This window comes from Colobus angolensis, unplaced genomic scaffold (assembly GCF_000951035.1).
Source record: "Colobus angolensis palliatus isolate OR3802 unplaced genomic scaffold, Cang.pa_1.0 Scaffold304, whole genome shotgun sequence".
Taxonomy (NCBI): domain Eukaryota; kingdom Metazoa; phylum Chordata; class Mammalia; order Primates; family Cercopithecidae; genus Colobus; species Colobus angolensis.
This window is the reverse complement of record NW_012116311.1, coordinates 926,059-951,782: the sequence shown is the minus strand read 5'-3', so window position 1 is coordinate 951,782 and position 25,724 is coordinate 926,059. Positions and strand designations below refer to the sequence as shown.

General features: G+C 34.7%; 1 protein-coding gene across 2 annotated transcripts in view; it reads right to left on the bottom strand.

Moving 5' to 3' along the window:
* Positions 1-403: 403 nt before the first annotated feature.
* The window catches only part of TTK (TTK protein kinase), a 40,036-nt gene continuing 14,715 nt past the window's right edge, over positions 404-25,724 (bottom strand). Inside the window, exons 11-22 of one of the 2 annotated variants that reach the window (XM_011950277.1) lie at positions 21,770-21,918; positions 17,750-17,883; positions 16,240-16,366; positions 12,706-12,798; positions 7,671-7,828; positions 7,396-7,547; positions 6,213-6,337; positions 4,842-4,922; positions 3,040-3,216; positions 2,642-2,726; positions 2,223-2,320; positions 404-815 (exon numbers count right to left, since the gene is read on the bottom strand). In XM_011950277.1, the coding sequence (XP_011805667.1) occupies positions 732-815; positions 2,223-2,320; positions 2,642-2,726; positions 3,040-3,216; positions 4,842-4,922; positions 6,213-6,337; positions 7,396-7,547; positions 7,671-7,828; positions 12,706-12,798; positions 16,240-16,366; positions 17,750-17,883; positions 21,770-21,918 (1,463 nt within the window). In that variant the 3' untranslated portion in view covers positions 404-731. Of the gene's footprint in view, positions 816-2,222; positions 2,321-2,641; positions 2,727-3,039; positions 3,217-4,841; positions 4,923-6,212; positions 6,338-7,395; positions 7,548-7,670; positions 7,829-12,705; positions 12,799-16,239; positions 16,367-17,749; positions 17,887-21,769; positions 21,919-25,724 lie in introns of both variants that reach the window. The other variant, XM_011950276.1, reaches the window with a different exon arrangement.

The window sequence follows — 25,724 nt, the reverse complement described above, 5'->3', positions numbered from 1 at the left end:
AAAAGGATGCTATGTGAGGATACTTTAAGCTATTAGAATCAGTCAAGAGACTCTGGGGCCACATTTATAATTATCCATTACCTAGCAAGTCATACAGTGAGGGCATGCCCTATACAGCTTACAACACAGAATCCAGCATGATATTCTAAATACCAAAAATAGCAGATGTTATGAAGAATATCTGAAAGAGCCAAGTTCATTCCTAAAATTATAGACTGCTGTTATCAGTGCCAGAAATAATTAGGAAGTCTATTTTGGAATTCAAACACTTCAGGATTTGCTTTTCTGAGTTCATTTACTAAGCTCTAGTCTCACATCTTCCCTAATCTACTTTTTCCTGATTAAGAATTTTGCTGCCATGCCAACAATACATTTGCTTAAAGAAAACAATCTTACAACTTTGAAATGTTAGTGTCATTTTATGCCACAAAACTTTATTTACAAAGTTTTTTAGAATATACTTGCTATCCACCCACTATTTCAAGAGTGAAATGATGTCAAATAGATTACACAAGAGCATAAAACAGAGAAAACAAGTCTACAATATATACAGTGCCATAAGTGGTTGCTATTTTTACAGTTTTCTTTTAAAGATAATCTACTAAATTTTTTTTGCTGATAACACTTAAGAGTGATGTTGTCTTCAAATGTAGATTTCCACAGGGAGTCAAGAGTATTACAGTCCAATATATTTTATAGGTGGTATGTGACAATTTACGAGTAACTGCAAATCATTTATTTTCCCTTTTTTTTCCAAAAGTCTTGGATGATGAAGAATTATGACTTTCACCACCACTATAGTGTTCATATAAAGTCTGAAATTAAAAACACAAATCTGTTTGGTAATTTTTTAGTTCAATGTACTGTCACATTAGATGTATTTTGATGTATTCTAAATATAATACATTTATTTCTCTCTTGCTCTTACAGTTGGGAAATTATTTTATAAGCTAATAGAGATAATAAAGAATTTTAAACACCAAGCTTGGTCTTAAGCATTACCTATCATGAGATGTAACTCAATCTTTCTATGAGAGAAATATAACAGAGCTACTAATAAACATACATATGAGCCTTCAAGGCCTTATCTCTTTATTTTTTCTTAAATAAAGCCAGTCTTAGGTAAATTCCTATACAAAATGTATTTATTAGGAAACTTTATACAGATGATATTTTAACTAATAAATAGAAGACATTACAAATTATTATATAAATACAATAATTAGATATATATTAAAATCCATGTATTTAAAAATTATTTAAGACTCAGCTAACATTTAACTTATGAAGATGGCAGACATCTTTGCCCTCAAGGAACATACAACCTCAGTGATAAAAGTAACTAATCCACTTCAATTATAGCTATAAGAGGCTTTGAACAATATATTAGTATAAATTTAAAACATGGAGATACAAAATACAGAGCAATTACAAAACATATTCGGTCCATTTTTAATTACTAAATCCATTGATTTAGCCATTAGCATTTGAGAAAATTTAAGAAAACAATTACCTCATATCATATAAATGCAAATATAGTGAATGTATAGTAAATTCCTTCAGAAATGTACTCAAGTTCTTGGCAACTTAGATGGACTTTATATGTATCCAAAGAGCTACGAGTATTGATAGTTTAAGTTCCCATAATTTTATGATAATTGTGTAACTGAAATATATAATTAGTAACTGCTTGTTGGCTAAACCAGTTGGTCAATAAGCATTCATGGGGTTCTAACAATAACTAGGTGCTTGAAAAATCACGGTATAGATATAAATGGATATTGGGAGGCTAAACAGCTTGAGACTTGTGCTTTGAGAATTGTGTTGACTGCTGTATACAGCTTCAAAAAAGCCATTAGATGTAATGTCTCTAAGGAAAAAACTGGCTAAAAGGAATAAATTCAAAAGCTGTGTTAATAATGGTGCTGAGTTAAAAGACACATTATATTACTATATTAAATGTATTCCAGTTGATACCTGACAGCAATCTTCTGAATGCACCTTATGTGATGATCTACTTTGAACTGTACTATATGCAGAAGAATATAAATCAAGTAAATCTGTATTTGTCAAAAGGTACATGTTAAGTATCTAAATGTAGAAACATGTTTCATAACTGATCTGATGATTGGACCAACTTTTCTTCAGACTACCTGTTCCCTTAAGTGTCGAATTCACTACATAAAACAGTTAAAATTAATGTAAAGAATAGACATACTTACTTTAGCAGCTTTCAAAATGGAGTTAGGAGAATTCAGACCAACAAGTTGGCCCAGAACATATTTCATTTCTTCAGTGGTTCCCTTGGCCATTTGGTTACCTATAAAATAAATCAATAATACACTAGTACCAATAAGAAAAATATAAGTCCATTATAAATACACATTTAGTTTAACAGCACAAGTGATATTCTTGTAATTTATCACTGATTTTAACCCCTTATCTGGAATAAGTAAAAATAAATACCACAAGTAAAGAAAAAAAAGTTTATTTACTTCACTATTTATAATAATGGAACTTCCTTAAGGAAAAAGGCAAGCTGACAAAGGGTAGCCAATTTAGATTCTGTCTTTGTTATATTAATAGGTAAAAGACTGTTTATATTACCGATCTAGTAACAGACAAATTTTTAAAGTAGTACCTGGATGAGTTTGAATTTGAACGTATGGATGAGCCAGGAGCTCAGGAATGGATATCCTCTGTTTTGGGTCCCTTTTTAAACAACACTATTAAAACAAAGATATTTTAAAGAGAAACAAAGCAGGTTTTCATATATGATATTGATAAAGTATTTTTCCAGATTACATTACATTATAAAAGTTGCTTTTTATATATCCCACTCAAGTAATGATAAGATTATTTCTCCCAAGGCACTTTTGCAAAATCCCCAAGTATTTACAAGCTTTAAAACATCTTCAAAGTAAAAAACTAATTCAGTTAGCAATTCTTTTGAATAGAACAGTTATATCTAAGCCAGTTACACAATTCCAATTATTTCAGCATTTAAGTAAATAATTAGTTACATGATATTAATATTACCTTTAACACATCCTGAAGATCTTTCTCTGGAATATCAGGAAATTCAATTTCATGATTAGGATCAATTATGGCATGCAACTTAGAAATCTGATTAATTATATGCTGAAATGGTGTTTTCCCATAAGTCATATAGTACAAAATACATCCTAAGGACCAAACATCACTTTTGGGGCTTATCTAAGAAACAAACAAACAAACACAAAAAAGTTGCTGTTATTTTCATGTAAAATGTAAAAACATATCTATTAAATATATATATTTAAAATCATAATTAAATCTCAATGAATGTGTACTACATTATGGTAACATGACAAAACATCTTTTTCTAGTTTTCATTTCAGTTGGTTATTCCATCAGAAGATATGAGCTTTACTTTAAATCTTTCTATAACCTCGTAACTAAAATATTTCAATTAAGACAAAATATTAAATTATTTCCAACTTGTGAAAATATAAACTAAAAAATGTGACTAAGTTTTAAATTTACTTGTTTTCCCCAGAATTATTGGATTATAAATTTTTATATAAGTTCAAAGTATGTATACAGTTTTAAAGGTTGTTTAAATCATGCAACTCTTCAGACAAGACCATTGGAAATAATAAATAATACAACTTTAAACCCAAACACATATATTATAGAACTATGCTGAGCTTGTGTGTCCAAAATCCCCAAGTATTTACAATCTTTAAAACATCTTCAAAGTAAAAAACTAATTCAGTTAGCAATTCTTTTGAATAGATCAGTTATATCTAAGCCAGTTACACAATTCCAATCATTTCAGCTATTTCACGTAAATAACTAGTTATATGAAATTAATATTACCTTTAACATATCTTGAAGATGTGTTACTAACAGGTAATGCTATGTGTCTGTTACCTCACCTCTGGTATAGACATTATAAAAGTACATTGTCACGGGCATTAAATGATAAACCATAAATATGGTTAATCATAGAGAAAAGTTCCTGGTTATCGTAAGTACTGAAGTTGTAAAGCAAATGAAAATAGAATTGATAAATGAAGTCAGGAATTGCTTGTTTAAGATGAACAAAACCACAGAAAGTCTAATAAAAACACAAGAAATTTAAGTTTTAGAAGAAGAGTGGAGGCTAAACAAATATAAAAAGAATTTTATGAAAACATTTTGCAAAAGTTTATGCCAGTTAGTTGAAAAACACTTAAAAGCCAGATTTTCTAAGGAGGAAAATATAATTCAGTAAAACAAAACAAAACAAAACAAAAAAACAAATTTATCAAGAAATGATTCTGAGCTGGATAAATGTACGAAGTACTTTATATATTCCTTCCCAATTAATCCTCAATTTATTTTATAATAGGCACTGTCTATAGGCACAATTTAGAGAGGCAGATCTATGGCTTGAATGAATGCAGGTCCCTGGGACAATGTGTGCTTGCACCCACTTGGTTACACTGATGTAGAGAAAGAAGGGTTAGCCTGGGAGCCCAAGGCATCACAGTAGGCAAAAGGAGCCCCTGACAAAGGGCACCCAAGAGGCTAACACAAACTCATCGAGGTAGTGAGATAAAGTCAGTGGAAAGGTGGCCAGTGGCAGGCCAGAAAACAATTACATTCTCCAGCTGTTCTTGGAAATGCAGAATTCACAAACGAATAAGTGATGAAAAATAATAAGAATTGGAAACGAAAAAAACCAGCAATGTCTCTGTAATGGCCTAAAAAAAGTTTTAGAACTTAAAGAAATTGTTATCTGGTAAGTTTATTCAGAAAACAGTGCATTCCCTACTGTTGCCAGATAATTGCGATGTAAATAATCTTTTCAGTACCTTTGACTTAGACCTCCCATTCTCTCTGGAGGAAGACATATCTTTGATTGCTTCTGGTGGCATATAATTAACTGTGCCAACCTACATGCCAAGTCAGAGAAAACACAAATCAATGTTTTTGTGCTTTAGATTCTTAAAATACAAATGCCAGATCCTTGGAAACTTGGGTAATTATAGATTTCAACGATATCCTTGCAAACTTCAAATAACTGCTGACAATGTTAAGATATACATATCAAAATTCTTCCGAACTGCAGCAAAATGAGTTGGGTTCATAATCAGCAAAGGGACTCCTTTCAGAATGCTGTGCTTTTTCTGTGATTATAGTGGGCAACTAGTAAAGTCTGCCCTAAAAACTGTCCAGGCTAAAATCCTATTAATGGCCATAAACATTGAGGCCATTGAGGGACGTACCATTCGTTTCTGTGTTGTAACATATTCAACTTTAAAAATACATATTTTTTTAAATAAACCAACCAATATATAAACAAAATGACCATCTAGCTTTGTCCCACAGTAGTCCTCTCAGTTTCTAAGCACGATATGCCAACCTTACAACAGCCTCATTTTCTTCTAAAATAAATGGTTTGCTGTAAACACAGAATATATCTACTTTAGGGCCTTGACATGGAAGATACTGTCAAGCTGATTTACAACTCATTGTTCTGCCATACTTTTGATATAAAGAGACATGACTCTCAAATAGGGCATGTTGTCCATCTATTCCTCCTAACAGAGTCTATTTTATTCCTGGGATTAAGGTGAACTCACATCAAAAATCTGTAAACACAGAACATATCATCTTGGCTCCAAGCAAGAATATCTTTTAGATATACTTTGGTGCCATTGCTTTAGTTTTTATAGAACAACTTCATTAAGTTTGCTGTTGCAATATCTATTATAAAAATGTTGCTTATAATACTTATAGCATTTACAATATGAAGGCCCATTTAAGAATTTTTTTTTCCAATTTCAGTCATAGGAAAAGGTCTGCTTCTCTAGAAGAGTAAAAATAATCTTACCTCACAGACAATGAAAAACATACAACTGCAACTCTCTCTTTGCTACAAGGAAACTCTGAGCCAAATTTTCAGGTCAATTTTTTTTATCATGACCAAGTGATTTCCAAGGAAGATATTACTGTTTCTCTACTTCAGCTATAGTAAAACCATTCAAAATTGCTGGGGATATTACCATTTGATCTTGACTTTCTAAATTATAATGATCATGGTTTATATTTTTAAACCCATTCTTATTAAAAGACTTCAAATCCTTTAGAGATGATTAAAAATATAATACTCATTTGCAATATAATACTTCACAGGTGAAAAAAGAACTCTACTGTGAGATAACCAACATTAAAAGTCTTACCTGAGAATCTTTAATAATACTTGTTGTATCTGGTTGCATTTGGTTTGCGATCCCAAAATCGATTAGCTTTAGCATTCCATCAACTATCAGAAAGTTAGCTGGTTTAAGATCACTGTGAACAATGCCTTTAAAATAAAAATCCACTATAATATTAAACAATGCAAAACATCCTAAGGACCAAAAAATTCAGTCTACAGGTCAAGCTGTATTTATTCCTTCAATTAGTGAATCCAATTCGATATTAATTTTTTTATATATTCTGCAAACATTTACATAGCACTTGATATGTGCCAGACACTGTTCTAAGTTCGTTGTTTATACAGTACTGAATCATTTAATCTTCACAACAATGATGAAGTATTATCATCATCCCCATTGTAAGGCAAGGAAGCTAAGGCAATGAGAGTTTAAGTAACTTGTACAAGGTCACATGGCCTAAGTGACAGTGCCATGAGTTGAGGCCAGACAGTCTGGCTTCAGAATCTATCCTCTTAACCACTGTGATTCACTGCCCACTAGAGAGCATCATCAATTATACTGCCAGACAGTAAGACCCTAATGCTCCTGACATCTCTACCCCTGTAGCCCTGATCTTGATCACTGGTGAATTATCTTTTAACTTATAGAAAGATGGATATAAGGAGGAGATAAATTACAATTAACTAAGATAACAGTATTAAGAACAAAAAAATATATAGGATAAGGTAAAGGCAGAGAAAAACCCTAAAAAGAACCAAGGACAAGTAAAAACCAACCCAGAAGGTAGGTCTAACAGTAAAAAACAAACAAAAAAAACAACTCTCACATAGGGCATACAACACAAAATGATTAGGAGAATGAGTAAAGTAAATATCTCATATTTTTTAGGATGTCTGAACCCCAAAGTCTTAGACCTGCTATAATCCAAGTATTTGGAGATAAGGATGACAGACTATGTTAATACTGAGAAAAATACATTTTGTATTACAGATGTGGGAACTTGAGTTCATGTCTTATATCCTTTGGGTTAACAGTGTTTTAAGAAATGGTTTTGTTCCTTTATCTTTAAATAAACTTCTAATTATTTAGTTCATCTAGTTAAAGATACCAACAACCAATGTCTTAAAATTATAGGTATATTTCTCTAAGATGATACTATTAACAAATATTTTAACCTTACAAATATAAAAAAACCACTAAATACCATGTTGATGGATTGTGTGAACTGCCTCTAACATATTTTTCCAGTAACTCTTGCGTTCCCATGGATCAATGGATTTTTTCTTTTTAAGCCAACTATTAAGATCAATATTTCCACACTCCATTACCATGTAGATGTACTGGTCCGTGATTTCACTGCAATTAAACAAATAAAAACAACAAAACAATAAATGGCTAGGTTATATCAAAGTTTACTAAAGATTTACCTGAAGAACTATGGCAAAAAGTTTTCTTTTTAAATTTAAAAAGGATTCTTACTAATCATAAAGTCGGATGATCTTATCACTGTGTTGTTGTAGTTTATTCAAATAAGCGATTTCGTTCCGGTAACTATCAAGAGTTTGGTTATCTGCTTCTTCTAAGTTCACATATTTTATAGCATATATCTGTTTCTTTTCATTCAGCACCTGAAATACCTACACAGTAGAACAAAGAGAAGTTTAGCATGTACTATTTATACACTATCACATAATGATTCTAAATGCATTAGAATTTTAGGCTGAGAAAATTCTAAAGGAAATACTGACATGAACAACGAAAAGTTTCAGGCCTATTTTGAGTGTAGAAGGAAGAAAAATAATTCGAATAGCAGAGTAACAATCCATTCCCAACGACCTATGATGATGGGCATTCAATAATTTAAAGGTATAAATCTAAAGTGTCTATATCAACATGTAAGAAAAGTTTAAATTTCATATATATAACAATCTGTTGGATGCCCTAACCAGGGAAACAGTATAAAGAAAAAGACATTCCAAAATGTTAAGGACAAGCCTGGTGCAGTCGTGTGCTCCTTTAATCCCAACTACTCAGAAAGCTGAGGTGGGACAATTGCTTGAGCCCAGGAGTTTGAGTCCAGCCTCAGCAAGATAGTGAGACACTGTCTCAAGGAAAAAAAAAAAAAAGTTAAGGATGACTAAAGGCTATGATATAGAGTCAATTCAATTCACAGATGTTGTTTTCTCCATAGCACCAGGACTTAGCAATTTCATTCATGTGATAGAAAATATTAAAAAATATATACTAATCATAAGCTATCAGTATATCCAGCTGTGAATAGTAGAGTAGGTCTGAATTTCAAAGTAAAGCTGGCAAGAACAAGATGTTCTTATATGTTGTCAGGATCTCTGAGATCAAAGTACAATTGCTCTGGCTATAAAGGATGGTCAATTCCTAAGTAACATTTATAGGACACGTAACATTTTTAAAAATAGAAAACAATGCAAATGTACCTAACTTTCCACAAACATGCAAAAAGGATGGTGCTTTTAAAACTCAATTCAAATACAAAATGCCTGTGTATATAAGAAAAATTATATTCATTTACCTCTTTTGACATATTTAAGTAAAAATTCATTCAACCTTGATTGCCCAGCAGATACTGGGAAGGAATAAGAAAAGAGTCCAAGTATTTATGAGGTTGATGTGCTAAAACTGCACTAACAAGGAGAATTTATCAGGCCCCTCAGGTATAGCTTGCATTTAAGTTTTAAGTATGAGACTCGAATGAAGTATTACTGGTTTTAGTTGGATACACAGCAAATTAGAGGGGGATGGGGCATAAGAGGGATAAGAAAATAACAATAAAACAGATAGTGATTTAAAAACAGCAGCATAAAGCCATTTTGTAAAAGGTAAATAGCCTCATTAACCCATGACCCTGAATCTGATGACTAATACATTATTTGTATGTTCTGGTAGTATATCCATACAATGAAATAGCTTTGTATCATAAAAATAAAATTTAAAGATTAGAAAATATAGGATATAAAACTTAGGAAAGACTAGAAAGAAATAACTGTATTTGAGCTCCAGCTCCATCTTTATCAGCAACCTAACTGGGCAAGTTCCTTAGTCTCTCAAAAATCAAATGCTGTTAGTAGTACCTATGGCACAGGATTGGAAGGATGACTCAGATGACTGATGTCTGCGCTGTGTTCTGCAGTGTGTCTGGAGTGAAGCAAATGTTAGCTACCATCACTGAAGACATTCAGGACAAAATAAAGTGGACGTTTTAAAACATGCTAAAGTTTTCGGACATATCAGAAAAAAAAAGTACAGGATACTAAAGCTATTTATGTAATAAGATCTTAAAATTAAGTAAACAAATGAAAACTTTTAAATTAACTTTTTGCCTGAATGAGTTTATTATTGCCCCCACTGTCCCTGTTCTGGCAAAACTCTCGCAATCTGGTTTAGGTAAGCCTTATTTCAATTTCATAGAGATAGTGTCAGAATTATGATTTGTTAGTTTTATGGGAAGTTACCAGTGTCTTGACCATTCTCATTACCCCACGACTGTTCTAGATACTCTCAATAGCCTCCTTAAAAGTTGGTCACTGCCTAAACTCTGAAACAGGCAAAGCATAAATGGTGTTAGTTTCATAAAGCATGTTACTTTCTTTGAGGCGTTTGATTTTTTTCAACTCAATCATAATTAACTTAAATGATAATTTAGTTGAATTCAGAAAATATGGGCCAGCCATTGCTTTATCACTTGGCCCTTTACTTAAGCTTACACCTTCATTATACTCCAAGGAAAAAAATGTTAAAATGCCATTAAGACTACTCTACATTCTCTGAAAACATACCACTAAATAAATGCCTCTATTAAGTGTCAGTACCTTGATACTACTGAAATATAGCCAAATAACAAATAAATAATAAATATTAACCAAGTAATTTTTATGAAAGCAACTAAATTAGGTAATTCAAATAGACTGATAAAAGGAAATGTATAATGAAATCAATATTTATTGAAGAGTTGATACACATGGGAATGCACATACCTTATTTTTTTTTTTTTTTGAGACGGAATCTCGCTCTGTCACCCAGGCTGGAGTACAGTGGCGCAATCTCAGCTCACTGCAAGCTCTGCCTCCCAGGTTCAAGCCATTCTCCTGCCTCAGTCTCCCAAGTGGCTGGGACTACAGGCACCCGCTACTACACCCAGCTAATTTTTTTGTATTTTTAGTAGAGACAGGGTTTCACCCTATTAGCCAGGATGTTCTCGATCTCCTGACCTGGTGATCCGCCCGCCTCAGCCTCCCAAAGTGCTGGGATTACAGGTGTGAGCCACCGCACCCAGCCGTCCTTATTTTTAATAAGTTAATAAGACAGGCTTATGCAAGTCTAATTATTGTGAGATTAGGAAATTACAGTAAAACTTAAAATGAGTCCAACAGTTTTTGTTTAATGTGTCATCCTTAACAACTTATAATAGCAAAAGAGCTGAGGACAGACAGTTTACTCATTCAACTAATAAATTCAATCCCTCTCTGGTCTAAGTACTGTTCTGGATACTGGGGCTAGTATCACTGAGCAAATCAGAAAAACATCACTATCTTCATAGAGCTCACATTCAAGTGCAGGGGGACACAAACAACAAATCAAGCAAGTAAATTACAGAATGTGTTAGAAGGTAAGATACACAGAAAAACAAACCAGGTGGGGAATGGAGAACACTGGTGATTGAAAGGTGGGAGTTGCAGTTTTAGAGTGTGGGCAAGGAAGGCCTAACTCAGAAGACACATGATGATATCTAGAGGAAAACAGGATGTTATGTTAAAATAGGCCAGGAGGAACTGAAATAAGCTAACATAGAAAGACAAATACCTCATGTTCTCACTTATATGTGAAATCTAAAACAATTAAACTCATAGAGAAGAGGTCATACCACCTTTGACAATAGTGGTTACCAAAGGCTGGAGGTTGAGGGAAATGGGGAGATGTTGGTGAAGGGATACAAAGGCTCAAATAGAAGATACAAGTTTGCTTTCTTTTTAGATGATTAGCATAGCATGCTGAAAATAATAATTGGATACTCTACATTTCAATATTGCAGAGTCAACTGCTAATGTTCTCATCACACAAAAAAATTGAAGTAATAGATGTTAATTTGCTTAATCATTTCACATTGTATTAAAAAAGCTAATACCACCCTGTACCCCATAAAAATATACAACTATAATTTGTCAATATACAATTTTAAAAAATAGACCAGGAGGGCAAGGACTGAGTCAATGAAATCCTTTAGGAGGCTATTAAAGTAATTTAGGTGAAAATATTAAAGTTGCCTTGACCAAAACAATAATGCTGGAGATGATGAGAAACAGATTCTGGAGATACTCTGAAGTAGAACCAACAAGATTTGCTGACTGGCTAGATGTGTGTATGAGAGTAAGAGGCACCAATTTTTTGGTCAATCAATTGGAAGAATGAAGCTGCCATGTACTGAAATGGGAAAAGCTAAGGAGCAAGAGTTGTGTTTGGACATATTGTTTTAAATGCCTGGTAGACACTAAGAAGCGACGTTGAATAGTCAAGTTGAATATACAAGTCTGCAATTCAAAGGAGGTATGAGCTGGAAATACAAGTTGGAGAAGTGTCGGCATATACATGGTATTTGAAACCACAAGACTGAAAGAGAACACCAACAGAATGAGTTTAAGAAAAAGATGAAAGAGGGTTGAGGACTAAGCCCTGGAGCACTGCTTCACTGAAATCAGGAATATGAGGAAGACAATAGGTATGGCCAGTTTGAGAAGAGAAAAACACAAACCAAGTGTGGAAAAAACCTTGATTGAGAAAAAAAAAATCAGTTGTCCCAAATGCTAAATAATCCAAAATCTAAGCTAAGAATCAGATTTGGCAAAAAAAATGGAGGTCATTAGTGGTCTTAATTACAGTTATTTTGGTGAGTGATGAAGGCAAAAATCTAACGGAAGTAGATTTAATTCAATGACAATCAAAGATGGTAAATTTAGATAATGCTTAAGATTAAGATGCCTTCAATCTAGAGATGTAAAATGATATAAATTTAGAACTCAGGTAAGTTTAGAAAATAATCTAATTCCAGAAATTCACTTGTTACTGAATTCTGTTTCTGAAATGAATAACTCAAAACAAAACAAAATCCATCAGCAAAAATCCTTGCTGAATGATTCTAAACATATTAGCAATTTACATCACATTCTGACTCAGAAATTTCTGATTCTTTTGTGATAATACATAGTGGTCATTCACTACCCCATGTCAATGTTTTTGTTATTAAAGAAGAAGTTTAGAAGCATAGGACATTGAAAGGAAAGGAAGGAGACTGGGAATAAGAAATCTAAAGAAGATATGTCACATGTGAGGCAGTGAGAAGAGAAGGGCAGGTGTTAAGATGGCTTTTTCGCTCAAGGGCAACATGGCCCCTAGAAGGTAAGGAAAAGCAGACCTCACAGGTAAAAAGACAAAAAAATAGAAAGTTTAAAATATTTTTATTTCTTAAATATTTTAAGATACTTACCTTGCTTGAACCTCCACTTCCTATCTGCTTTAATATGGAATAAATTCTTCCTTTAACCGAAATGCATTCATTTGCTGAAGATGATGCTAAAACCTAAATAAGTAAAATATATAAATAAAAGTGCAATCAATATGCCTAAGAAACTAGCTTACATTTGGTACAGTCAACTGCTCCCCATTTTGAAATTATCTTAAATCTTAATTAGAAATGTTACAATATTTTTAAAAGGACTTGCTCTAGTTAATCAAATAAAAAAAACCTTAAAAAATAATGCAGACAAACTTCTAAGATCTCCCCCTTTAACTGGTTTTGACTTAAAAACAAATTTCGAGGAGGAAAAAACCACTTAATATGCAATCTGCAAACTTATAAGCTTAAAAAAAAATAAAAACTAAAATATAAAATTATATTTTTCATTTTTCTTTTCTTTTTCCTTATACCTATTTACATATGTACACATACACACATATAATTATATCTGTATTTTTTTTTTTTTTGAGACAGGGTCTCATTCTGTTTCCCAGACTGGACTGCAGTGGCATGATCTCAGCTCACCGCACCCTCTGCCTCCCAGGCTCAAGCGATTCTCCTGCCTCAGCCTCCCAAGTAGCTGGGATTACAGGCATGCCACTACCATCTGGCTATATATGTATTCTTCTTTCTCATTTAGCGTTATATTATAAAGGAAGCAATGTGCTAAGGTGCTAAGAGGTCCAGAGTCAATGAGACAAACGCAAATTTCAGCAATGTCCCTGACATGGTTTGGATCTGTCAAACTGTAATTCCCAATGTTGGAAGTGGGGCCTGGTGAGAGGTGACTGAATCATGGGGGTAGATTTCCCCCTCAGTGCTTCTTTGAGAGTTCTCAAGAGATCTGGTGGTTTAAAAGTATGTGGCACCTCCCCACAACTCTCTCTCTTCCTCCTGTTCCAGCCATGTGACATTTGCTCCCCTTCACCTTCTGCCACGATTCAAAGTTTCCTGAGGCCTCCTCAGAATCCAAGCAGATTGCCAGCATCATGACTACTGTACAGCCTGTGGAACCATTAGCCAGCTCAACCCTCTTTTCTTTATAAATTACTCTCAGATATTTCTTTATAGCAGTGTGAGAACTCATTAATACAGCCCTACACTTTGTGCTGAGTGATGTTCAAAAGTTACTTAATTTTTCAGAACCTCAGCATCTTGCCCAGCAAACTTTCAGGTGATGTACTACACAACCTGCCCCATCATCCCTTCCCTTATACTGGAGGATCTCTCTGTGTACCTATAAATGCTTTGAACAGATGGAGTGCTGAGAGGACTTATTCTGAGCTGATAAAGAAGTTGAAACAAAAAGAGCTCCTGATTAGCTGATTAACCAAGTTGAAACAAGGTCTGAATAAACCTCAATTTAACTAAGGCCTGCTTTAGGTTCCAAATGGTAGAATCTCTCATGTAATCTCCTATTTAAATAAAAAGTTAGTATTCTAATTTTTTCACCTATAGGATTGAGATACATTGTTGAGTCCATACATATTTCCTGTAACAAAGTATTGGGCTTCTAAACATTTATGTGTTGTAATTTCATCATTTCCCCACTCCTTCCTTTTGTGCCTCCTCTCTCTTCTTCCTTTCATATTTAAAACTGTGAACATTGCTGAGGGAAGAAAGCAGTTCAATGTCCTTTCCCCATGGCTGCTGACAGCTTTTAGAATAAAATAACTCTTATTTGTGATTCAACACTAATGTGAACTCCAGTTTCCTACACAGGACATTCCACATCCCCCTTAGTCTGCCCTACTCACTGTGGTTAGAGTTTCCAAAATGCAAATCGGATCATTTCACTTCCCTGCTTCAACCTCTTCCAAAGCTTTCCACCCTCTTAGGGTAAAACTTAAGGGCCCAGCAAACCTTGGGACTCACCCCTTCCCCTTCCTGAGCTCTAGCCACACTGTGGCCTCGTTTCAGTCCTCTCCTGATACTGGCCTCTTCTAGAAGGCTCCACCAAGCCCCTTCACTTGTCATCTGTGACTCGTCTTCTGGATTGCAACTCAAACAGGGCCTGACAGTAATAGCTAAATAAATGTGTTTTGAATCAATGCATGAACAAACTTGATCATTTTTCTTTTTCCTTTGTAATTTATTATATTGTTTCAATCCTCAAAACACTATCACCTCTTTATAGTTAGTATCGACTGTCAGTTCATTGTTTTATCCATTATTCTTTCAAATTGCGCAAATTATACATAACGCAAAATTTACCACTTTAACCATTTTTAGGTACAACTCAGTGCATTAAGTACATTCAGTATGTGATAATGAAAAAGTTCTGGAGATGGATGGTGGTGCAAATATCATCACTGAAACTCTATACCCATTAAACAGTAACTCCCCATTCCTCCTTTTCCCTTCCCTGATAACCATTGTTCTTATTCTGTCGACTAATTTTTTTATTAGTTGATTTTTATAGTTAGTTACTCATGGGTTTTTTTATTGTTTTATTTAAATAACAATTGCTGCTAATATTTCTGATTTACTAAGTGTCATGCTCTGTATTAGGAGTTAAATATATATTAACTAATTTAATCTTCATAACCATCCTAGGAGATAGTAAGCTTTATTAATTTTAAAGATGATGAAATGAGCACAGAAAGTTTACGTAACTTGCAAAAGATCACACAGATGGTAAGTAGTGAGGCCAAGATTCATGCCCAGTGTCTCCAAGGCCCACGTTTTCTAACAGTATTAAGCTGCCTCTAGGACAGTTATAAGAAACCAACTTTTGCCTCATCAGCAAAAAAATCTTTCCTCTTAATTTACAGTTATTAGTATAATACATTCTAGCAGTACCTCATATTGCTATTCTGATATTTTTGAAAATTTACATTTCCAAATGAATTGTATACTAACAAACAAAATGAAGCTGCTCACTAGCAGCTGACAAAACACAACAAAAAGTAACCTCGGCCAGGCGTAGTGGCTCATGCCTGTAATCCCAGAACTTTGGGAGGCTGAGGCGGGTGGATGGCTTGAGGCCAGGAGTTCCAGACCAGCCTGAGCAACATGGGGAAACCCTGTCTCTAACAAAAATACAAAAATTAGCCAGGTGTGGTGATGTGTGCCTGTAATCTCAGCTACCCAGGAGGCTAAGGCACATGAATCGCTTGAACCTGGGAAGCAGAGGTTGTAGTGAGCCGAAATCGCGCCACTGCACTCTAGCCTGGGCAACAGAGCGAGACTCTGTCTCAAAAAAAACAAATAAATAAAAATAAAAAATAAAAGGTAGCCTTGATTATAAGAGAAATTTTATCCAGCTATTCAAACTGGATCCTTTGGCCTAGTTAATAAGAGTAACTTCATCAGCTTCTTCAATAATGAACCTCTCAAAGCCACAAGGCACACTCTTATCAAGACAGCAGGAGAGTTTTGTCTAGTGGAAATAAAAATGGCCAAGTTCTTCAGACCTTTCCTGATAACTAGATGCTATAAAAATAAAAGCTGTAAAACTGATTGTATCTTAACATATACCATCATATATAAAGCTTATCGAACCTGTAAATTTTGAAGTGGAGTAGCAGGTATTTGGTGCTGCTGCTGCTGGAAACAGGCAGGTTGGCCATAAGGTGTTGACAACTGACAAGCAGGTGGAAAGTCATTCTTTACAACTGGAGTTCTAAAACTAGGAAATATATATATTTTTTATTTAAAACATTACAATTTAATAAATAAGATTCTGATTGTTTTCAAGTATTTTAAAAGGCTGATATAAACTTAAAAGTGCTACATCAAACAGAACCCAAGTCAGTTTACATGATATAGCTGAAATTTATTCCAGATATGCCACCACCAGATATTTAATTTTGGGGAATTCTTTCTGAAAATAAATATTTGTATGCAGACAAGAAATCTCTGTCTGTAAAATAAAAAAGATGGCATTTAAAATACAAAGTAGTTAGAGTTATTTTATACGAATTTAGCAAACGTCAGCTTATGGCCGGTCACAGATTTTGAGTGTTTTTTAAACAATATCTATAATGGCTTGCTAGAAACATCAGAAAGCCAGTTACGTCAGAGGAGTTTGGCCTTTGAGCTTAAATCTGTCCAGCATACATTTGTGCTTTGTTTGCCTTGTTTGCTATTAATATATCCTCAACACCTAGAACAATGCTTGGCACGAAAGAGCTCCACAAATATTTGTTAACAATAATTAACTTAATGTCACAAGAAATATCTATTATTGCTATTTTAGTTAGCAATCATTCTTTAAAATATTCTACATATAATAAAACGAGGCAATATATAGTAAAACTATATTAAGTAGGTAAGAGGCTGGGTTATAAAATCTTTAAGGCCAGTTCTAATTAAGATCAAGATTACATTATGAAAATGAAATGCAAAAGACAACATAGACTTAAGCTATCCCCTAAGACATTAAAGATATAGCCACTGGTTGATGGTTGTAATGTACCACACCCCTTTATTTCCTTTCTTTGAAATGTCATTCATTTTTTTTTTTGTAGTATCCCTTGTGTTCCCTGTCAGTCAGCACACTCATCATCAAACTTCTTCACTTATCCATCATTCCTATCCACTCAAGTACTACACCCTTGAATATCCCCAGAACTACATGAACTGTAGCAACCAATCTCTTCCAGAAGCTATCACTTTCCAATTACCACCACTCACGTGAAAAAATTCATCTACTCTTTATCCGCTCTAAGAATACTAACCTTTAAAATCTCTCTCTCAGTAGAGAGATATCTGTATGGCAATACATGATTATCAAGACGTTTTACATCCTTAGACTATTTATAGGTTGTAGGTACAGATTACAATATGACAGAAACTACATTCACAACAATCCTTACAGATATGCATTAATGCAACCACTTTCCCCTTTCCATTTTATAGATGAAAACAATGATGCTGAGAAAATAACATGAAGTTGGAAAGTCTTTAAAGTAAAAGAGTAGGATTTAATCCCAGATTTATTTGGCCCAGAAGCCCATGTTAATTCTATCATACCACCCTGCCAATCAAGCAAGGGGCCAAAAGTAATTACCAGCTCATGTAATCATCCAAGGTATTGCTGCTTGGTGTCTTACAAATAGATTTTGGGTCAAACCATTTAGATGCTGACATTGGCGGTGACTGTTTTGAAACTGAAAAGACAGGTTGCTCAAAAGTGGTGTGTTTCTGCTAAAACAAAATAAGGAACACTATGATTTAGAGTTTTTAAATTAGTTGTCTGTTCACTAGTTTTTACAAATATTATAACTTTTAAAATAAAACAATAACATATGATATACAAAAACATACTAAAAGGGGTAGGCATATATATATATATATATATATACATTTTAGACTTTCAATAATTTTTTTAGTGTAGTTATTTTACTCCAAATTCTTAAGCCTAGTACATTCTGCTCAAACTGATGGCAAGTACCGGGAAGGCACACAAAATTGTTTAAAACAGAATTCAACATTCTCCTCTATCAGAGCTATTGTAACAGGTATTAAATTCTTATAATCTAAAATAGTTGCCTGTGTTTCTGAAAATCAGCCTTTCTTTAATCAATAAAACTTTATTCCCTTCTCCTCAAATGCAGAATACTAATTACTTAGCAAAATGTGGAATGACAAATACCTATATTGTGTCTACCATAAGAGACAGAACCTGCAGAAATTTTTTCCAAAAGCATTGTTGTAAAAAAAAAAAAAAAAGAACCTGTAGGATTCATCCCGTACAAACACCAATGATGAAAGAACATTTGTTGTAGCAGAGATCAGCAAATTACAGCCTACAGACTCAGGCTGAATGTGGCCTGCTGCCTGCCTATTTTTGTAAACAAAGTTTTATTAGAACATGGCTATGCCAATTTGTTTACATATTGTCTATTGCTTTTATTTTCATGCTCTAATGGCAGAAGTGAAAAGCTACAACAGAGCCCTTCTAGCCTGCATAGCCTGATAACCCCTTTATAGAAAGTTTGCTATAACCCCTGCTGTAGCACATCTCAATTAAATAGAGAACCAAGTTTTGCTTGAATACTTTTAGTAACTAAGCATCACTAGTCTACAGAGGTTCACTTCAATTTCAGGACAGCTTTAGTTATTAGAAAATATTTGCAGATAATTTGGATTAAATTGGTTTATCTATTATAATTTCAACACACTGGTCCTCATTACGCACTTGAGAATTACAGTGGCTAAATCTATCCTACTTTCTACATTTCAGTCTTGGCCAAGAAATTTTTTTCCAGGATAAATTTTCCCTCTTATTTAAGACTTCGTGGGTCTATGCTCACGTGCAAACATGCACATATTTTAGGATTAATGGTAAAGATGTTACTGAGGAACTGCTGTAGTAAGATTAATGAACAAGGAAAATGAAAAGATCATGATCATAGAGTGGAATGTTTGCATTTGCATTCAGAATTGAGGATATAAGGAGTGGGTGGCTAAAGTAAAATTAAGGAAATGGTCATGAAATAGGAAGAAGTTGGAAAAATGAAGGCCAGCTGTAGGACTGGTAATAAACAGGAGTGTAAAAGCCAACAAAAACAGTGACAGTTGTTGGGATCTGGTTGATCCAGAGCCTAGTATCTTCAAGGAACGATGGGGAGTCACCAGGACTTTCAGAGATTGAGAGTAAGTCAAAAGCATCAAAAGAACAGACCTTTACAAGAAAGAGGAAGAAATGGTCTGGACACAGAACAGAGAGCACACAGCCATTTGGTAAGTGAGATGTGAGACAAAAACATTCCTCCCTTGAAGAGACTGCTGGACAAGCAGTATCCACAAGAAACTGCCTAGATTCTATACTTGTTCTTTTTATGTGTACTATCCAATGGTTTTTAGTTGTGCAATGGTTCACAGCTGTGCAACCATCACCACTATCCAATTTTAGAATATTTTCATCTTCTAAAAAGAAACCTCATACCCATTAGTAATCATTCCCCACTCCCCACTGCTCCTGGCCCCTGGCAACCACTAATCTACTTTCCACTTCTATGGATTTGCCTATTCTGACGATTTTATCTAAATGGGATCATTAAATATATGGGCTTTTGTGGTGAGCTTCTTTCACTTAGCATATTGTAAATGTTAACTTATGTTGTAACGGGTACTAGTACTTCATTACTGTTCATTGCTGATTAACATTCCATTGTATGGATGTACCAGATTTTGTTTATCCATTCATTGGATGGATATTTAGTTATTTCCACTTTTTGGCAATTATGAAAATGTTACTATGAATATTTATGTACAAATATTTGTGTGGATGTATATTTTCAATTCTCTTAACTACAAACCTAGGAGTGGAATGACTGGATCATATAAAGCTATGTTTAACCTTCTGAAGAACTCCCAGACTGTTATCCAAAGTGACTGCACCATTTTACATTTCCACTAGCAGCATATGAAGGTTCTAAAATTCTCCACATCCTCACCAACACTTGTTATTGTCTCTTTAATTAAAGCCATCCTAGTGGGTGTGAAGTAGTATCTAATTATGGTTTTGATTTGCATTTCTTTAATGATCCATATGGTTTTCAGTTCCCTTACAATCCTATTAGTGTACAGTTTTCAAATAGAAAAAAAGAGGAGATGCTTGTTTGATACAATCTATGACTCAACCTGTCAGGATCCTTATCATCCAGCATTTGTTATCTATATCTACTATTTAGAGATCTTACTATGACAATATTTACCTTTCTCACTTTTATTTTCTCATGAATATATACAGGAGTTTTCTAGAGACCGTATGACATGTAATAATGAAATACATTGAATGCAAAAGCAGACATAAGAATCCAGTCTTCTGTTAAGCCAACTGTTAGATTTGCAAAAACTGTAAAACAATGCTACTCTTCTCACTGTAGTTCTTTTGTTTCAGAAAATACCTATTTTTCATAATAGTGCATTTATATTCACATAAGTTTATAATTTTGTTTTTTTTTTTTTGAGACGGAGTCTCACTCTGTCGCCCAGGCTGGAGTGCAGTGACACGATCTCTGCTCACTGCAAGCCCTGCCTCCCGGGTTCAAGCCATTCTCCTGCCTCAGCCTCCCAAGTATGTTGGGACTACAGGCGCCCACCACGACGCCTGGCTAATTCTTTGTATTTTTAGTAGATACGGGGTTTCACCGTGTTAGCCAGGATGATCTTCATCTCCTGACCTCGTGATCCACCGGCCTTGGCCTCCCAAAGTGCTGGGATTACAGGCGTGAGCCACCGTGCCGGCCCTCACTTATTTTTAATTAATTAATAAACATTTTTAAAATTTCTTGGTTTTACATCCTAATATAGTAAATAGAGATAAATATAATCAACATAAAAAAAGCTCTTTAGGAGTATTGATAATTAAGAATATAAAAGACCAAATGTTCGAGAACGAATGAATTAACAAAGCCTTTACTGTATTTACTACAAGTCACTGAAAAGAAATGGTAAGGAAACTATGGCCATGAACTGCAGCTATAGCTCTCTAGTATCCTACTTGATCATTCCTTCTGAAAAGCCACCAGGAATGATCATTCAGTATGTTACAAATTCATGTACATTGTCTAGGCTATATTTTTCTATTTTTATCAATGAGTATGACCACAGGAAACTGTTAAGTGCTTGGGACAGCACCGTGCTAGTTCAGAGATCAGCACACAGTTTTCTGCAAAGGACCAGATAGTAAACACTTTAAACTTCGCAGGCCAGGTGGTCTCTAATACAACTAATCAACTCTGGTCTTATAATGCAAAAGCAGCCATAGACATTAAATGAATCAGTGTGTCAGTGTTCCAATAAATCTTTACACAATCAGGCTAAGAACGAGATTTGGCCCATAGCACCAGTCTACTGGCAATCTAGAAACACTATCGAAGATAGAAAATAATTTAGCCTGACTTACTGAATGTATGACTGCTACTGAACACCATTCTATAAATGATTAAAAAACCTTTAAATAAACTATTCTACTACATATCATATACATTTAATAAAAGAAAACATTTAATATGATCATCAAACTTCAGAAATGCATTATGAACAAAAAAGCAATGTTGTTCTGTAGTGGAAAAGTTACCTCTGTATTAACCTTTCGGGCTAATTCTGGAACCTGCCACTGATTTGAAGATGCAACAGGATTCTGGTTAATACACGCTGACTTTCTCTTAGATTGCCACTGTTTCTGGTTACTCTCTGGAACCTCTGGTTCTTGGTACTCTTTAGTTTCTGAAATTGTATTTGTTGTCATTAAAAAGCAAGAATATTTGATCATAATAAACTAAGCCTAAACAATAGAACATGTTACCAACTGTATTAGTATTTAGTTCTTAAAAACAATCAAGGAGGGAGAGAAACTAAAAGCTTTAAGCCAGCTACTTAACAATTTGCTTTTAGCAAGTCAATTTCACAAAGTTGCACTATAGTCATCTTCCTAAATTGTTACTAAGAACTTTGTCAGAGACCCTGCCACATTTAAATGCTTCTTTACCAATAAATAAGGAAAAATGTAAAAACATATAGATGTTATAAAGTCTTACTAAAAGAGAAGATAATTCACTTTTCATGGACCGAGTATCCAAGTCTCAAAATGCATTTTAGAACCCTTTTTTTTCCTTTTTGCTTTCAGCCTCGAAGCATACTTTGAAACTCTTAGTTTCTCCCTTTCCCACCAGGCACTTTCAGGAACAGTGTTCACTTATCTAACTATGTACTTGCTTAGAAATTTCAGGGGCCAGTTTTGAAACGAACCAAGCAGAAATGGAGTTGCAGACTCCTTTTGCTTAGGGGGAGTTTCCAACAGTTAGCCTAGCAGTACCCAGTGAAGTCAGGACGACACAAACCATACCTCCAGATGGGCGATGACTCAATATAACCATCAGAACAAGACATTCAGACCTGCACCACTCCCACATCTCTCCCACACCTTTTCTTTCCCTTTCCCAAACCCCTTCACTCAGCCCAAAAAAGTTGAAATGGTCTTTTGAGGGCATGAGCCTGGCCAGTCCCCAACTGCTAGCATTTGATTAATAAACTGCTTTCCTTTCACCGCACCTCACTTCTCATGTTTTTGGCCTCCGTGTGGTGAACAGCCAGACTTGAGTCAGTTACAAACGTGGTGCCTTGTGTGAGGAACAGTGTGTTTTGAGGGGCTCACCCTGTATACCTGGTTTCCAACAAGTGGAGCAATTGGCTGTGGGAGCAGGCCAAGGCTCACCCACTCAGGCTACCCGGCCAAGGCAGGGGCCACTTGCAAACGCCAGCTGCTCGTGGCTAGCTGACCCTGCAGTTGGGACCTTAAGGAATTCCCAGCAGCTAGGGAGACCACCCTTGTCTCAAGGATTTTTCCTTCCCTTCCCTTTGCTGTAATGCTCAGTTAGTGAAAAGAAAGTGGCACCTAGAAAGTCAATGGAATTCAAGGGTGGGATAAATCAACCAGAGTGTACTGGGAAACCCTCTGTCTTAGCCATCTGCACTTTCTAGTTGTCTGGACCTAGTACAGGTCATCTGTGGTGCCATTTGGGCCTCTGCCATCTGGACCCAACGCAGGTCACTCTGCAATGCTGTCTGGGTTTGAGACAAGATCTCAGCACTTAATCTCCAGTCTCCCCTTTTTGGGGATGGATTTGGAGTGCTCCATCTGCATTGGATCTGCCTGTGTTTGTGTCTCTGTTTAGCATTATCCCTCTCTCCGAGGGTGTTTTGAAACTGTCTCCGTCCCACCCAGCAAGATAGGCTGCTCCTCTCCTTGCTAGTGGAGAAATGCTTTCCAACAACCTGGCGTCTGATTTTTGTCATACTCTTTTGGACTCCAGAATATTTCTTGTATCTGTGTCAAGCTTTCTTAGGGGAGAAAGCATGTGAGCTCTTTCCTGGACTATCTGGGACTCCAGCTGGTTAAATATTACAGCCCGTTTTTGTGCACATTTTAAAACTATGGGCAAATTACAGTAAGAAAAATTCAGAGCTCAAATGGTTAACCTGCAACTATAAAATTAAACAGTCTTCTAAAGCTAGCTCTCTATTTCATCTTTTCTTTTCTGCCTGCTTTGAATGTGCTATTATGCTACTTGAGTTGAGATAAAACTCACTGTTTAAACAGCACTTGGAGAGTTTATTTTTCTTATACAGTTCAGCCAGTTACGGTTATAACAGAATCATTATTAACTCATTTGCAACTGAAGAAAAAAGGGGAAAAAAGGATAAAGAGGTTTTTAAAACCAAACTGCCATAGAGACTGCTTTACCCAAATTTTGGTTGACAGCTTTCCTTAGATTACCTATCAAGGCAAACAAGGTTTAGCCATGTGAACAGGTTCCAATTTCATCAGAAAAATAATTTGGATCAGCTATCTTTTATAAAGTGGTGAGTTTGTATTGCTGTCTTATGGCTAGATTCTGAGGTAAAAGCTATTGGATCTTTGTGCCTGTATGTATACATGTTTAGACATGTCTATATGTACATACATGTATATATTGAATCTAGCATGCTACCAAATTGGCTTATAAGTAAATAAATACTCATAAATTAAGTAAGTCCTAATGCTTTTCAAGTTCACATGAATCTTTGGTAAATAAAATTGATTTTAAAATTATTAATAAAAATGTCTTCAGAATTATCAGCATATATTTTTATCTAAGTATTTTGACCAAATGGTTTTATATTTGTCTATGTCTATATATTAAGATGTCAGGGTTTAACATAACGGTTATAAGACTATAAAACACAGTCAAAAACAGACTAATCTTTGTGTGATTTTTGACAAATAAGACTAATTTAATTTAGATTGGTGGTTCAATGAAAACAGCTCAATATTCTGAGTTGCCGGCAAAATAAATTTACTTAGGTTCTTACTTAAGTGTTCACCTGTTACTCAGACTTTAAAAATGGTTAACAGGGAAACAACTTTAAATAATGACTAGCTTTGTATAACATCTCAGTTTGCAGAAGCAATCTAGATAAACTGTTAAAAATGGAAAAAGCTCAGGGCATGTAAATGAGATAAATGCCTGTAGTGGACTTTCAAATTATTCTGAATTAAGTAACTGATGCTCATGAGATGTCTGGGTCATCTCCAATTAAGAAAAAATTATAATATGGGAAAGCATGTTTCAGAAATTGCAGAACAGTCTTTTGAAGGTAAGAGCCTGGGCATTCTCCAACTGCTAGCATTTGGTTAATAAAATTGCCTTCTTTTCATCACACCTCATTTCTCGTCTTTTTTGACTCCAAGTAGCAAGCAGCTGGACTTAAGTCAGTTACAAGACCTCTAGTTTAACATAAAAACTTCACCTTATGCAAGTTTGTAATTTATTCTCTCAAAGGTCTATAAACAAAACCGCCTCAATAATATATTTAACATTCTATAAATATACAATTCCATTCCTTTCATTATAATGGATGCAAAAGTCCTAAACAAAATATTAGCAATTGATATACAAAAGGAATAAAAAATTATATCCAAATTGGGCTTATTCCTAAATGCAAAGTTTGCTTAACATTTGAAAGTCAATGTAATTTGCCATAATAACAGAATAGAGAAGGAAAATATATAATTAACTAAATAGATGCAGAAAAAACATCTGATAAAATTCAACACCCAGTCACACACAAAAAAACAATTATTTGTACCCTAGATATAAAACAGAACTCACTCAATTCGACAAAAAGTAGGGACAAAATTCTACAGCAATGATATTAAAGATAAAGTATTGACAGCTCTCCCTTAAAATAAGGAATGAGACAAGAATGGCACCTATCATCCCTTTCCATCCACTGTCATACTGGAGGTCATAGCAATTATAACAAGGTATAGAAAAGAAAGTTAAAAGGGATTCAAAAGGAAAAAAGCTGCACTATTTTTTTTTTCTTTTTTTTTTTTTTGAGACGGAGTCTCGCTGTATTGCCCAGACTGCTGGAGTGTAACGGCATGATCTCAGCTCACTGCAACTTCCACCTCCCAGGTTCAAGCAATTCTCCTGCCTCAGCTTCCCAATTAGCTGGGATTACAGGCACCTGCCACCACCACGCCCAGC